Raw genomic sequence first — 15,000 nt, 5'->3', positions numbered from 1 at the left:
ATGCAGGACAGTCTCGACATGCATTGACCCTGGGTCCATGGCCATGTCCCGACTTTCAGTAGCCGCGCCCCCGTGCCTCCGAGGAAGGTTTTTGAGCCAGAGGCTAGGACAAGGACAGTCTGATATAAAACCTACGACCTGAGGACCTCACTGTCACCGTCCCAGCTTGCTAGGCTATGGCAGATGAACCACGGGTGTAAAGGGTGGGGCCAGTACTGCGCACACTGCACTCCACCTAAAAATTCCATTGCGCAGGCTTGAAGGACACGTCCACGTCCGTGCCACCAACTATTCCAAGCCCTGTAGCGATGGGAAAGGGGCGAAAACGGCAGGTGGAAGATGTCACTGGAAGCCGCAGTTCCAATCCTGCATGCAGGCGGTTCAGGATATTGGTCGCCTGATTGTTGACCCGGAGGTGACAGCATCACTCGGCAGCACCCTGAACGACCAAGCAGCCTTTTCTAGGGACAGCACTGCTTGCTCCACACGGAGAGGGGCCTAGAAAAGGTGGTCCAAACAAATGCTCATCTCCATACCCCCCAGTTGGCTAGCCGCGGTCAACGGGCATCTCCAAACGCGGTCGAACAACAATAGAGAAGAAAAGGCCGGCACCTGCCTCACAATTAGGTGCAAAAGGACTAAAGGTAGCATGCTGGAACATCCGAACCATGCGTGACTCTGCAGACAGCAACCACCCAGAAAGGCGTTCCGCTCTAGTCGCACACGAACTTCAGAGACTGAACATTGACATTGCTGCCGTCAGCGAAGTCCGCTTTGCAGGGAAAGGCAGCCTCCAGGAACACGGCGCTGGGTACACCCTCTACTGGTCAGGCAAGCCAGAGACCGAGAGACGCCTCTATGGCGTAGGCTTTATGGTCAGGAGCACCATTGCCTCCAAGCTTGAAAACCTGCCAACAGGACACTCAGACCGAATTATGTCCATGCGCCTCCCACTACGGAACAAACAGCATGCCACTCTGTTCAGCGTGTACGCTCCAACCCTCCAAGCGGACCCCACAGAAAAGGTCAAGTTTTACACTGATCTGCGCAACCTCGTTCAGAACACCCCTGCTGACGACAAGGTCATCATCCTTGGCGACTTCAATGCCAGAGTTGGCCAAGATTCAGAAGCCTGGAAAGGAGTCCTTGGCAAGCATGGCGTTGGTAATTGCAACGACAATGGGCGCCTTCTTCTCGAGTTCTGTGCAGAGCAGCAGTTTACCATCACCAACACCATTTTCCAGCAGAAGGACAGCCTGAAGACAACGTGGATGCATCCTCGGTCCAAACATTGGCACCTCATTGATTACATCCTGATGCGCCAGAGAGACGTACGAGACGTCCTACACACCCGAGTGATGCCCAGCGCGGAGTGTCATACTGACCACCGCCTCGTCCGCAGCAAGCTCAGGCTCCACTTCAAGCCCAAACCAAAGAAAGGAGGAGCTCCTAGGAAGAAATTCCAGGTCGGCAACTTTCAGTCAGCTGAAGTGAAAGCTGAATTTCAGGCGAAGCTTCAGGACAAACTTGAAGACCCCAGTTGCCCCACAGACCCCTCTCCAGAAGCACTATGGGCACAGCTGAAATCAGCCATCCTGCAGTCCTCTGAAGAAGTCCTAGGGTTCTCGTCGAAAAAGAACAAGGACTGGTTTGACGAAAACAACCAGGAGATCCAAGAATTGCTGGCGAAGAAGAGATCAGCCCACCAGGCTCACCTTGCACAACCGTCTTGTCCGGTGAAGAAAGCAACCTTCCGGCTCATATGCAGCAACCTCCAGCGCAAGCTTTGTGAGATTCAAAATGGGTGGTGGACCAACCTGGCAGAGAGGGCTCAGCTTTGTGCAGACACTGGTGACTACCGGGGCTTATACGAAGCCTTGAAGGCGGTGTACGGTCCCTCATACCAGGTCCAGAGTCCTTTGCGCAGTGCAGACGGCCAGGTGCTCTTCACAGACAAGACGTCGATCCTGAACAGGTGGTCGGAACATTTCCAGGCCCTCTTCAGCGCCAACCGCACGGTTCAAGCCTCGGCAATTCTCCGCATCCCACAACAGCCAGTGAAATTACAACTGGACGAGCTACCAACCCTAGAAGAGACTGTCAAGGCCATTGAACAGCTGAAATGTGGCAAGGCAGCAGGGGTTGACGGAATTCCGCCGGAGGCGTGGAAGAATGGAGGCCCAGCACTACACTCCAAACTCCACAACCTCTTTGTCTGCTGCTGGGAGCAAGGCAAACTACCACAGGACCTCCGTGACGCAGTCATCATCACCCTGTATAAAAACAAGGGAGAAAAGTCGGACTGCTCCAACTACAGGGGGATAACTCTGCTCTCCATGGCAGGCAAGATCCTCGCCAGAGTCCTCCTAAATCGGCTGGTGCCTACTATCGCCGAAGAACATCTCCCAGAGAGTCAGTGTGGCTTTAGAGCCAACAGAGGCACTACTGACATGGTCTTCGTTCTCAGACAGCTACAAGAAAAATGTCGGGAACAGAACAAAGGACTGTATGCGACATTCGTCGATCTCACGAAAGCTTTCGACACCGTGAGCAGAAAAGGTCTGTGGGAGATCATGAAACGTCTAGGATGCCCCCCAAAATTCCTCAGCATGGTCATCCAACTACATGAGGAACAGCGTGGACAGGTCAGACACAGCAACGACCTTTCGGAGCCCTTCCCAATTGGAAATGGAGTGAAACAAGGTTGTGTCCTCGCGCCGACCCTCTTCACGATCTTCTTCAGCATGATGCTCCAACAGGCCACTGAAGATCTTGGCGACGACGACGGTATCTTCATCAGATACCGCACTGATGGCAGCCTATTCAACCTGAGGCGGCTACAGGCCCACACCAAGACACTGGAGCAACTCATCAGAGAGCTTCTGTTTGCCGACGATGCTGCCCTCGTCGCCCATACAGAAGCGGCCCTGCAGCGTATAACGTCCTGCTTCGCAGAGGCTGCGCAGCTCTTCGGCCTAGAAGTCAGTCTGAAAAAGACGGAAGTTCTCCACCAGCCTGCCCCACAGGAAGAATTCCACGCTCCTCACATCAACATCGGTGAGACAGAGCTGAAGTCGGTCCACCAGTTCAGCTACCTAGGCTGCACCATCTCGTCTGACGCCAAGATCGACAAGGAGATCGACAACAGACTTGCAAAGGCAAACAGCGCATTCGGCAGGCTGTACAAGAGAGTGTGGAACAACAAACACCTGAAGAAAGACACAAAGATCAGCGTGTACAGAGCTGTTGTACTGCCCACCCTGTTGTATGGCTCCGAAACCTGGGTCACCTACCGGCACCACATACAACTGCTTGATCGCTTCCACCAGCGCTGCCTTCGCACCATCCTCAGCATCCACTGGAGTGACTACATCACAAATGTCGAGGTCCTGGAGCAGGCAAAGACTATCAGCATCAAGGCAGTGCTGCTAAAGACCCAGCTACGTTGGGCAGGGCACGTGTCCAGGATGGAGGACCACCGCCTACCCAAGATCGCGCTGTATGGCGAACTGTCCACTGGCCACCATGACAGAGGAGCACCCAAGAAGAGATACAAAGACTCCTTGAAGAAAGCTCTCGGTGCCTGTCACATTGACCATCGCCAGTGGTCCGCAGTAGCCGCTGATCGAGAGACCTGGCGACGCACCATCCACCAAGCTGTCTCCTCCTTCGAAAACAACCGCAGGGCCAGCCTTGAGGACAAACGCAGAAGGAGGAAGAACCACGACGCTGCAGCCGCGAACCCAGACCAGACTTTCCCTTGCAACCGCTGCGGCCGACTCTGCTTTTCCCGCATTGGCCTTGTCAGCCATGAGCGTGCCTGCATCAGACGTGGACAACGCCCTTCCTAGATCTTCGTTAGCGAAGCCAGGCCATGACAACTAAGTGATGACAATGGGTACTCGCAGCAAATTTCAGAGTGACGATACAGGGTACTCATGACAGAGGGTACTACCATCGTTTTTAAGAGTGATAAAAGAGAGCATTCACAGAATTTCTAAGAGTGATGAGAGAAGGTACTCACAGAATTTTTGAGGGTGATGACACAGGGTACTCAGGACAGACAGCACTATCACTGTTTTTAACAGTGATGACAGAGGTTACTCACAGCATTTTTAAGAGTGATGAGAGAGGGTACTAACATCGTTTTTAAAAGTGACAGAAGAGGGACACTCACAGCATATTTGAGAAAGATGAGAGAGAGGGTACGGTACTCACATCATCTGCTGGATCTCGGTGGTGAACCAGTTGGTGGTGGACAGCGCCTTGCTGGTGCCAGAAGCAGTGGCGGCGGAGGAGGAAGAGGAGGAAGAAGAGGACCCCCCAGACCCGCCAGCAGACACCACCGCTAGCGACTGCAGCAGCCCACTGCTGTCTCCCTTGGTGCTGCTCATGGCTTCCTGACACAGCAGAACACAGTAGAGGTGTAATAATAATCATCATCATAATACTGATGATGATAATGATGAGATAAAAAAAAATATATATATATATAAATAAAAAATAAACAACAGCAGCAGCAGCAGCAACAGCAACAATAATTTGTAGAGTGCCTTTCCAAGAAAAAAACATGCTCAGTTGTGCTGTACACAAGCATTTATTAAACACTTTTAATTGACAACTTACAAACATAACCCTGCAACCACATTTCAACCAAATACTAGCAGCACTCTACAGGTCTGTTCACAAGTGCCTGCACAGTTTGTTTTGTTTTACTGTCAACAAAAATTATGTTTGACAGTTTCTGTTTAGTGAGAATCACTGAGATTGTTTCCACACAACACAGGCATACACCGCAAGTCTGTATGTTCCCAAACTGTTGTGTTCTTTTGTTACACAGCAAGAAATAATATTTGACAGTTTCGGTTCAGTGTGATTATTACTTATTCAAACAGTACAGATAGCATAGTACTATGCTACAAGTCTTTTGCAAGGTCTGCACAGACAGTTTTTGTTTTCCTTTGCTGTCAACAAATTGTTTGACAGTTTTGTTTAAGTGAGATCATTATTGTTTTCCACGCATTCTTCAGCTGCCTCAGATGATATGCTGATGTACCCCCCAAAACTGAGTATGGCTGCCTACATGGCAAAGTAAAAAAGGTCAAACATGTAAAAGCCCACTTGTGTACATGTATACGAGTGAACATGGGAGTTGCAGCCCACGAATGAAGAAGAAGAAGAAGAAGAATGTGCTGATTTTATGGTTTCCTATACATATATATACATGCAACACATACAAGTGCCAGCTTAGCTAATGGCCAACCAGCCATTCAAACAACCGCTCATATATCAATTATGGTGTCCAACAAAGATGCTAGCTGCTGCAATGCAAAAAATCAAACAAGTACACTGTTCTTAATTTTTTTTTTTTTAAGTTTAAAACAGAAACTGATAAAGAAAGATAGAGAAATATTTTTTTTTAAAAGAGCGTCTTTATAAATCTGTCAATGGAATCTTTCCTTCTCTATTCTGGTTCCACTCTCCACCATTCAGATGAGATGATAAAGCGAGGTTCCATGTGCAGCATGCACTTAGCACGCATAAAAGAACCAACGGCAACAAAAGGGTTGTTCTTGGCTAAATTCTGTAGAAAAATCCAATTTGATAGGAACAAAAATAAAATAAAATAAATAAAATTCATGCAGGGAAAAAAAAGGGTGGCGCTCTCAGTGTAACAACACAGAGAAATATGTTGTGATGAAAAAGAGAAATACAAATTTTATTCAAATACAATACCATTCCTTGCAGTTTTTTTCAGCAAACAATACAAATCTGTTTCTAACACATGAGCATTTTCATATCAGTTACCGTTTCTAATCAAGATGCAAACTGCTGCAGTGCAAAAATCAAACATCCATACTGTTCTTAAAAGAAAAAAAAATCTTTGAAAAAAGAAAGAAAGAAGAAGAAGAAAAAATGAACAATTCAAGGGTTCCTTTTTCTCTGTTCCAGTTTCATTCTCTACAATCCATTCCTCCACGTTTTTCCTAAACAATACAAATTTCTTAAGAACTGGTCGTTTTAAAATCTCTCTCTCTCCCTCTCTCTCTCATCTTTAATGTTTTTTGTTTTGTTTTTTAGGACAGAAAATTTCACCCTACTACTTGTTTCAGGACAGTGCCTTTCTGAACTCTGCCTTTGATAATTCATTGTCTGTCTTCTGCTCCAAAAATCTGGACTTTCTCCTTCTTTCCCTTTTTTTTTTTTTTTGAGGGGGGTGGGGTGTGTGTGTTTAGATAAGAAAAAGTATAGTTGTATTTCACTGTGTATTCTATTGTAATGTATTGTATTGCATTGTATTGCACTGCATTGCACTGCATTGCATTGTATTGTTTTGCATTACTCTTTTCTCACGACAGATTTCTCTGTGTGAAATTTGGGCTGCTCTCCCCAGGGAGAGTGCGTGGCTACAAATACAATGAGACTGATATCACCACTGCTTGTATGAATTTGTTTTCCTACCAAAGTGGATTTTTTCTACAGAATTTGTTGCCATCAGTTCTTTTACATGCGCTAAGTGCATGCTCCATACGGAACCTCGGTTTATCGTTTCATCTGAATGACCACCATTCTTCTAAATTTTCTTCTTCGTGTTTTTCTTCTATTAGGCCAATTACTCTGGTGATAATAAATTTAATCTCATGTTAATATTGATATTAGCATTATTTTACTATATTATGTACTGTTTGTTTATTTGTTTTATTTCATTATTTCATTACTTACTGTTTATGAATGTTATTTGATACAAGTCATAATATGGTTCATCAGCCGTCATGATAAAATTGAAGTGCAACGTTGTGAGCACAGTATAAGCTTTAAGCTTGTTGTTGCTCTTTTGTCATTCATTGCATTGTAATCATGTGTATTGTTGAATAATTAAAGATTATTTAAACCAATGACCAGCACCCAGACCACCACTCCAGGTCTAGTGCAGGGGGAGAAAACACTGCTGAGTGTGTCGGGATCAAACCAGTGCATTCAGATTCTCTCACTTCCTAAGGCAGACATGTTTGTTACTACAAGGCTAATGCTTCACACTCCACAAATTTCACTGGGCGATTTAAAGAAGAAGAAAAAAAATGTATCATGTTTCTACCACTTGGTGAACACCCAATCAATTTCACTCGGCAATTTTATATAAAAAAATGTATCACATTACTGCCACTGTGGGGTGTAGCTGACAACAGAAACTCTGGCTGTCCATGACAACTGGTTTCTAATGTTATCACGACAGCAAAGTGGAGTAACACAACACCTGCCAACTTGACCGTCTGTTGTTGTTTTTTCTCGTTTTTGTTGGGGGGTTTTTGTTCGTTTTCCTTCATTTGTTCCTGGAATAAGGCCGGGAATGAGACATGCCACAGAACTCACGGAAGATAAAATGGAAAATAAAAACTAAACACACACACATATAGACGCGCGCGCGCGTGCACACACACACACACACACACACACAAAAACATGTGCAATGAATCCTGTCCCTTTGTTGGCCTGGTATTCGAAGCCCAGTCTGTGATGAGACAGGAAAATACTCTCCATTGAGTCCATGCCAGTAATTTATCTGTACTCATTTTATTCTTCTTCTCTTTTTTTTGTCTTTTTTATTTTATTTTAAGAGTTATGTTTGGCAATCTATTTACCAAGAGAGTGTATTCTATCTCCTTCACATGAGGATTTTTTTTCTAAATCCTGGAGTTAATCATGTTTAGAAACTGATGACAGGCAGAGCCAAGTCCACAGACACATGATTTTAGGTTCCATCATCATAAAAATGTTTGTATTTGCGTCCACTGTGATGTGATGCCTGCTAACCCAGTATATATATTATCATATGCGTGTACAGTAAACAAAACCGGAAGTAGTCTTTCCTCCTTTTTCAGTCACTCTGCATGTGTATGTATGTATGTATGTATGTGTGTGTGTGTGTGTGTGTGCGTGTGTGTGTGTGCGTGTGTGTGTGTGTGCGTGTGTGTGTGTGTGTGTGTGTGCACACACGTATGTGTCTCTGTGTGTGTGTCTGTGTGTGTATATCTGTGTTTGCGTGTGTCTTTGTCTGTGTGTGAACAGAATAGAACAGGACAGAATAGAATGGACTAGAATAAATTCTAATGTCATATGATACTGTGCATAGGTAAATAAATAAACAGATACATAATCAACTTACTATTTTAAATAATTAACATCATTAACTGGAACAGCATTCATAAACAAATTTTCCTAATCTTGTTTGTACATCACCTGTTAGCATCAACTGACTGCGAATATTTCCTGTGTTATTCAAATTTTGAATATCTTTTGCAAATTGTTCTCTCAGAGCTTTATATTCAACACAATGATCAAGAAGTGAGGTTATGTGTGCACGTGTGAATGAAGGAGAATTACACACAGAGAAGAAAGTATCAAAACAAATCCAAATTAATGGTAACAACAATGTTAAGTACTCTTAACCATCACCAAACACACTCTCTCTCTCTCTCTCTCTCTCTCTCTCTCTCTCTCACACACACACACACACACACACACACACACACACACACAGCCTTACCTGCACAGAACTGTGTCATCACAAGTCACTGGGAACATTGAAGTTTTTTTTTACCTTTATCATTCATTACCAGTTGTTTCTCTTGTTGAATCAATCATCAATGACTTTTTTTATAAATTCTCTAGTAATTTTGTTTTATACTCAAATATTCATCTAAAGATACTTTTCTTTGATTCCTCTCTCATTCTACCTGGTTCCCCCCAGTCACCATTCAACTCCCCTCCTTTCCTACCTTATATTTTAAACCAAAACATTCAAATGTGAAAATTAATACTTAAACAAAATGTCTACAATCACCAATATGTGTGGCGGGGCATTAAACAAAATCACACACACACACACACACACACACACACACACACACACACACACACACCACAACACACACACACACACACACACACACACACAAAATAATATGTCAAGTTATTGGCTATTGGATACACATTTTAGAGCTTCCTCAAAATTCACTTGTGTACACAACATATAAATGCATGTATCGTCAAACCAATGGCTACTTTTCATAAGAAATGTATTAACTAGCACTGGATTAGATCATGTTTGGAAAAATCAGTTCACTTTTAGTGTTAAAAGATTAAAGTATGCTATATCCAAGAAGCTTGAAAATGAATATATATAAAATTTTGGAAACAGAAACATGACAGTTCATCTAAATTAGAATTGTACAAGAACGCTGTGACAAATTATAAAATTGAACCGTGTTTAAAGAATACAGCAAATACACAACACAGGAAAGCACTGACCATGTTGCAAATCAGCGCCCATGACTTACAAATCGAACAGGGAAGATATAAAAATACACAGAAAGAACAAAGACTGTGTGATACTTGTAACAGTTTAGAAGATGAGATTCACCTTTTAGACAATTGTGTAAAGTACAATACTTAGACACAGATTCCTAATCGATATATGTCGTCCAAATGCAAAGCCTAGTGAACTGATCCTCACAACAGAAATACAGCCAAGGCTGGTGAAATTTGTTCATGAATATTTCTCTTCTTAATATGCTCATGTTTATGTTTCATTGTGTCTTATAAACTTTAAGGTTTTACGACAATAAAAAGTATTCAAATTTCTATTCTATACTATTCACACACAATAAAACACATGTAAGCTATCCAATCTATCCATCCATTTACCAAATTTGTTTTAATCTGAGTCATGGTATCACACAACCAACCTCAATTAATTCTGCCCATCTGTTGGTTTAACCCTTCTGTTTCATTTTCAAATTCTTTCAAATTCTCCATGTCCTTAGTGTAACTCCACAGCTGATGATGAAATTCATGCTGAGTTTGTAAATATTATGATGATTTGAGAAATAAGTGTGTGTTGTTGTTGTTGTTTTTTTTGGGGGGGGTTGTTTGTTTTTTATATATAATAAAGAATTTGCAAAAAGAAAGGATCTCTTTAGCATGGTGACATCAGAATATCAAGAGGTGATAATCTTGGTGGCATAACTTATTTTAGAAGCTTTGAAGATTAGGCGAAAATCCCTACAGATACAAACATTGTCCGACAGGTTTGAAGCTAGTGTTGGAATCTGTTGCATTGATAGATAAAAGAACATAGTTAACCGTTTTTCTTCAAGGAAAGAACTTTGTTTTGTTTCAATATTTGTTTTCACCATTTTCATTTGTTTCTTCTAATATTTTGTTATGCAATGAAAGTATGTTGACACATTCACCCATGTCATAAGGACCTCATGGCCAATGACATTAAATGTCAAAGCGTCAAAATCTCTCTCTCTCTCTCTCCTGACCCAACCCTCTTTGTCAGTCTGTTCTAAAGAGATGTTAGAATTTAGATGTTGAGAAAAGAAAAGAAAAGAAAAAAACAAACAAACAAACAAAAAAGCAAAAAAAAACAACAACAAATAAACAGTGTGATAAATAAAATACCCCAACATTTATTGAAAGAACGGGCAAAGCAACTGAAGTTGGAGACACACACACACACACACACACACACACACACACTGGACACATGCCAACAATCATCAGGTTTCTGATACAGCGACAAAGGAAAAAAAAAAAAAAGACCAGTACATCACATCACGAATGAGTCAATCTCCCGATAACATTCTGTCCCTCTCCCATGGTTTCCCTCAATAAAACAGTGGTGAGCAAATAAAAGTCAGCCTGGCACCCCCAAATGCAAACTACAGACAAAAAGCAGCGAAACCTTAATGGGCTTTGAAAAGTAAACATCGATTCAGACAACTGAAAAAGAAAGGGCATCAGCATACATGTCGTGATACAGTGGTGAAGGCAACTCAAGATCACTGCCATTAGTAAAGTCTACAGAGTCTTGTGGATGCTCAAAACACGACCACGCCTCAGCAAACAGCAACCTTCCATTCAGACAAGTCTAACTCAGTAACTGATACCAAAACTGATAAAACCACTCTTCCTAAAAACCGATAACACCACTCTTCCTTATCGATAGTCTTTTAAACACACAGCAATCGCTAAGTGGTGCAGAAGTGGTAGTTCTTTTTTCTCTCTCTCTCTCTCTCTCTCTCTCTTTTCTTTAAAGAGAGGATCTGGGTATTTTTACATTATTAACAAGTTAATGCACAGTGGGAAAGCCCACTCTTTCCACAATTCCAAGCAGCTATTCGTATCAACAATTATCCATACCTGCCTTCACTGATGACAAGAATTCATTCAACATTTCAAATGAGTATGATATTTTGTCATCTCAAGACAAACTCTTCCTCAGTATGCTTTTAATCTACAAATAACTGAAATAACCAATCTTGGATTTGGTAAACTTATAAACAGTTATCAATTACATACATATTGGCTCTACATTTTCCCTCACATCTAACCAGTACAACTTTTGTAAAATGGAAATATTGCAGTGCTTCGTCAAGATCAACATGTTGAAATTAAATATAACTACAGCCAGTCAGAAGAGTATACATGTGGCTTGCAAACTCTTTAGGCTTTGTAAATTACATTACTGACATAGCTGGACTCAACACTCGGCTTATATCAGAGACTGACATAAGCTTACAACTGGGCTTACAGCAAAGTTATCAATGGTTTCTCCACTGCAATGGGAATCCTTCTATAGCTTAGTCTTTTGTGTAGGACTATGACTCTAAGACCAGGAGGCAAGATTGCACTGGCCCTTACTCATACTGTCATAGTGCTGCAACCTTGTGAACTAGCTGGCCTTTGGGGACCATACCGACACTGACTGTCCAAAAGCCCTCTTTGCCAAGGGAGTAGAGATGTACTTCATCAAGACATTCTGCACTATTATCCAAGGCTTGTTGGGAGGGGAAAAAGCATAACTGCTATAACTTAAGAGTGCTTAACTCAATTGATACCCTGGTAAAATCAAATCCATCAAACGTAATTCTAAAGTGTGTGTGTGTGTGTGTGTGTGTGTGTGTGTGTGTGTGTGTGTGTGAATCTGCATACATTAGTTTGATGCCTCCTGGAAACTGAAACTTTCAACATGAATATATATATATATATATATATATATATAGAGAGAGAGAGAGAGAGAGAGAGAGAGATAGATAGATAGATAGATAGATATAGATAGATAGATAGATAGATATCATATATGGAAAGCCCATGTTGATTGGTTCTCTATCATGGCAATGGTAAAACAATCATTACTGATGACATCTTGACTGCCCTGCAGTTTACATAAAATAACAGGAAGTCCACTATGAACAATGACATGACCCATCCCTCCAGGCCTTATTACCAAACTTGCAAATACTGCTTTAAGTACCATCCTTTGAATAGTGTGTGTATTTAAAGCTACTGCACTGTCATTGTTCTTTTTAAATTAAAAAAAAAATGTAATGTCATTTCTCTGCTACATGCCTCCCAGCCCCCCCACCCCCCACCTCTCTCTCTCTCTCTCTCTCTCTCTCTTGAACTATTTGAGTTCGAGTTCGAGTTCGAGTTCTCTCTCTCTCTTCTTGATCCTCCTGTTCTTTCAAACATTAAAAAGTAATACATTATTGATTTTCACATGTTGTTCCACTGCGTAATTTGATTTTAAAAATTTTTTAAAAAAGAATCGTCTTCCTCATTTTCACTGAACTGATAGCAACAGAAGAGAGAAAAAAAACAAGGTTTACACAGTAAGACTTGCAACTTTAAGTGCCCCCCCACCCACCCCCACCCCCTCCCCTGCCCTCTGAAGCTGCAGATTTCAGCTTGGATTTATTTCTTTTTTCTTCCTTTTTGAATCATGAGTTGCAAGTGGCTTCACAACAATGGAAAAAGAAAAAAGATTTGTTTTTGGTTTGTTTCTTTTGTCTTCTCTGTCCAGTGACTGCAGTTCCGGGCAGTGCAGCTCAAGAAATGCAGTGGCAGATGAATGTTATGTGTGCTGATACTCTGCAAGAGATTACTTTCTTAGTTTCTCTCTCTCTCTCTCTCTCTCTCTCTCGCTCTCTGTCTCTCCCTCTCTGTCTCTCTCTCTGAGTCTCTGTCTCTCACCTGTGACTATTAGTCCACATGTTATTCAATGTTCTAAAGAAATAATAAATTGTACTAATGTCAACAACTATTTCTAAATGCTTTGTTGTAGTTATCTTGCAAATGATCCAAGTTTTGTAACTGCAGCTATTGCTGTTGCTGGTGTTAAATATACAAACAAAAAGAGATGTTTTACAGTGTTATTGAGCAATATCCATATTAGATTATGTAACAATTAACATACAAAGAAAACAAGGTTTTGCCTTATAGATAAGTGGTCTGAGAGATTCCAGAAAAAAAACATGCATTAAACACACACACACCATGTACACACACACACACACACACACACACAGAGAGAGAGAGAGAGAGAGAGAGAGAGAGAGAGAGAGAGAGAGAGAGAGCTGTAGACAACTGACTGGATTTTACAAGACTATAATTTCAATCACTTTCTCAGTTTCTGAGAAAATATACTGACTGGCAGACTATTTTTCCCACACGCCAATTCTGGCTTGTGCCCTTCACCAATCAAATCATCATTTATGTCTGAAACAGGTCCTTGGTTTTTCCTGCTGTCTGCTGTCAGGCATCATTCATCTCTCTCTCTCTCTCTCTTTCTCTCTTTGAAAGTAATAGATCAGAATAAAAATCATGGAATAATAAATGAAAGTAATAGCTGGGATTAAAAATCAGCACATGCATGCATGTGCACATGCGGGCGCGCACACACACACAAACACACAGAGGCTTGTTCGTTTTAAATGTACTATGCTATGCACACACACACACACACACACACACACACACACACTACACATATGAGAAATAAAAGTATGCATCTGTTTCTTCCTCTGGTTTTGTTTGTTTGTTGTTTGTTTTTGTTTGGTTATTTTGTTGTTTCTTTTTGATTTAGTCTTATTTTCTTTTGTTGTTTTTTTGTTGTTGTTGCTTTTCTTTTTGTTTGTTTTTTGTTTGTGTGTTTGTTTTTTGTTGGTTTTTTTGCTGTTGTTTTGGTTTGGTTTGGTTTATTTCTTCCTCCAACTTAACTCAAATTATTTAAAGCAGAAAAGAATCCATACACAAACACACACACAGTGACACACACATACATGCATACACATGCAAAAAACACTCACACATACACACACATCCCATGATGAAACTAACAGTAACACACTAAAATACATTAAAAAAAAAAAATAAATAAAAATAATTTAAAAAGCAGTTGAACTGGTACCAGTAATTTTGGACCTATACAACAAGATAAAAACAAAACTATATCAGATTATTACCATCCTTCACAAGAACTCAACACTAACCCAAAACACAGGGTGTGTTTGCTTATTGTGTACATATATATATTATCATGCAATTTGATTGGCACAATAGCCGAATGGTTAAAGCGCTGGACTTCCAATCTGAGGGTCCCGGGTTGGAATCTCAGTAATACTAGTAACGCCTGGTGGATAAAGGGTGGAGATTTTTCCGATCTCCCAGGTCAACATATGTGCAAACCTGCTAGTGCCTGAACTCCCTTTGTGTATAATAATTATATATATACGCAAGCAGATCAAATACGCACGTTAAAGATCCTTAATCCATGTCAGCATTCGGTGGGTTATGGAAACAAGAACATACCCAGCATGCACACCCCCAAAAACAGAGTATGGCTGCCTGCATGGCAGGGTAAAAACTGTCAAACACGTAAAAGCCCACTCATGTACATACGAGTAAACGTGGGAGTTACAGCCCATGAACAAAGAAGAAGAAGAAGAAGAATCATGCAATTAACTTATTAAGAGCCCAAGGCTACTGTTTGAGTTGTGTATGTTTGCTCCTTCTTGTGTGCATGGGTGTGTATGTGTGTGTGTGTGTGTGTGTGTGTGCGTGTCAGTGGCTGTACAGTTAAGTTTCATTTTACTTTCCTCACCCATGCCTTTGCAATAATCATATGTCATTTATGTTTTTACTTATGTCTGT

General features: G+C 41.6%; 1 protein-coding gene across 1 annotated transcript in view; it reads right to left on the bottom strand.

Annotated features, from left to right (window-relative positions):
* Positions 1-15,000, bottom strand: part of LOC143298028 (uncharacterized) — a 104,826-nt gene that overhangs the window by 88,978 nt on the left and 848 nt on the right. The window contains exon 2 of the mRNA XM_076610688.1: positions 4,219-4,400. Within this exon, the coding sequence (XP_076466803.1) occupies positions 4,219-4,394 (176 nt within the window). The 5' untranslated portion in view covers positions 4,395-4,400. The remainder of the gene's footprint in view (positions 1-4,218; positions 4,401-15,000) is intronic.

Source organism: Babylonia areolata, chromosome 23 (genome assembly GCF_041734735.1).
Source record: "Babylonia areolata isolate BAREFJ2019XMU chromosome 23, ASM4173473v1, whole genome shotgun sequence".
In the NCBI taxonomy this organism is placed as follows: Eukaryota; Metazoa; Mollusca; class Gastropoda; order Neogastropoda; family Buccinidae; genus Babylonia; species Babylonia areolata.
This window is presented reverse-complemented; position numbering and strand designations above follow the sequence as displayed.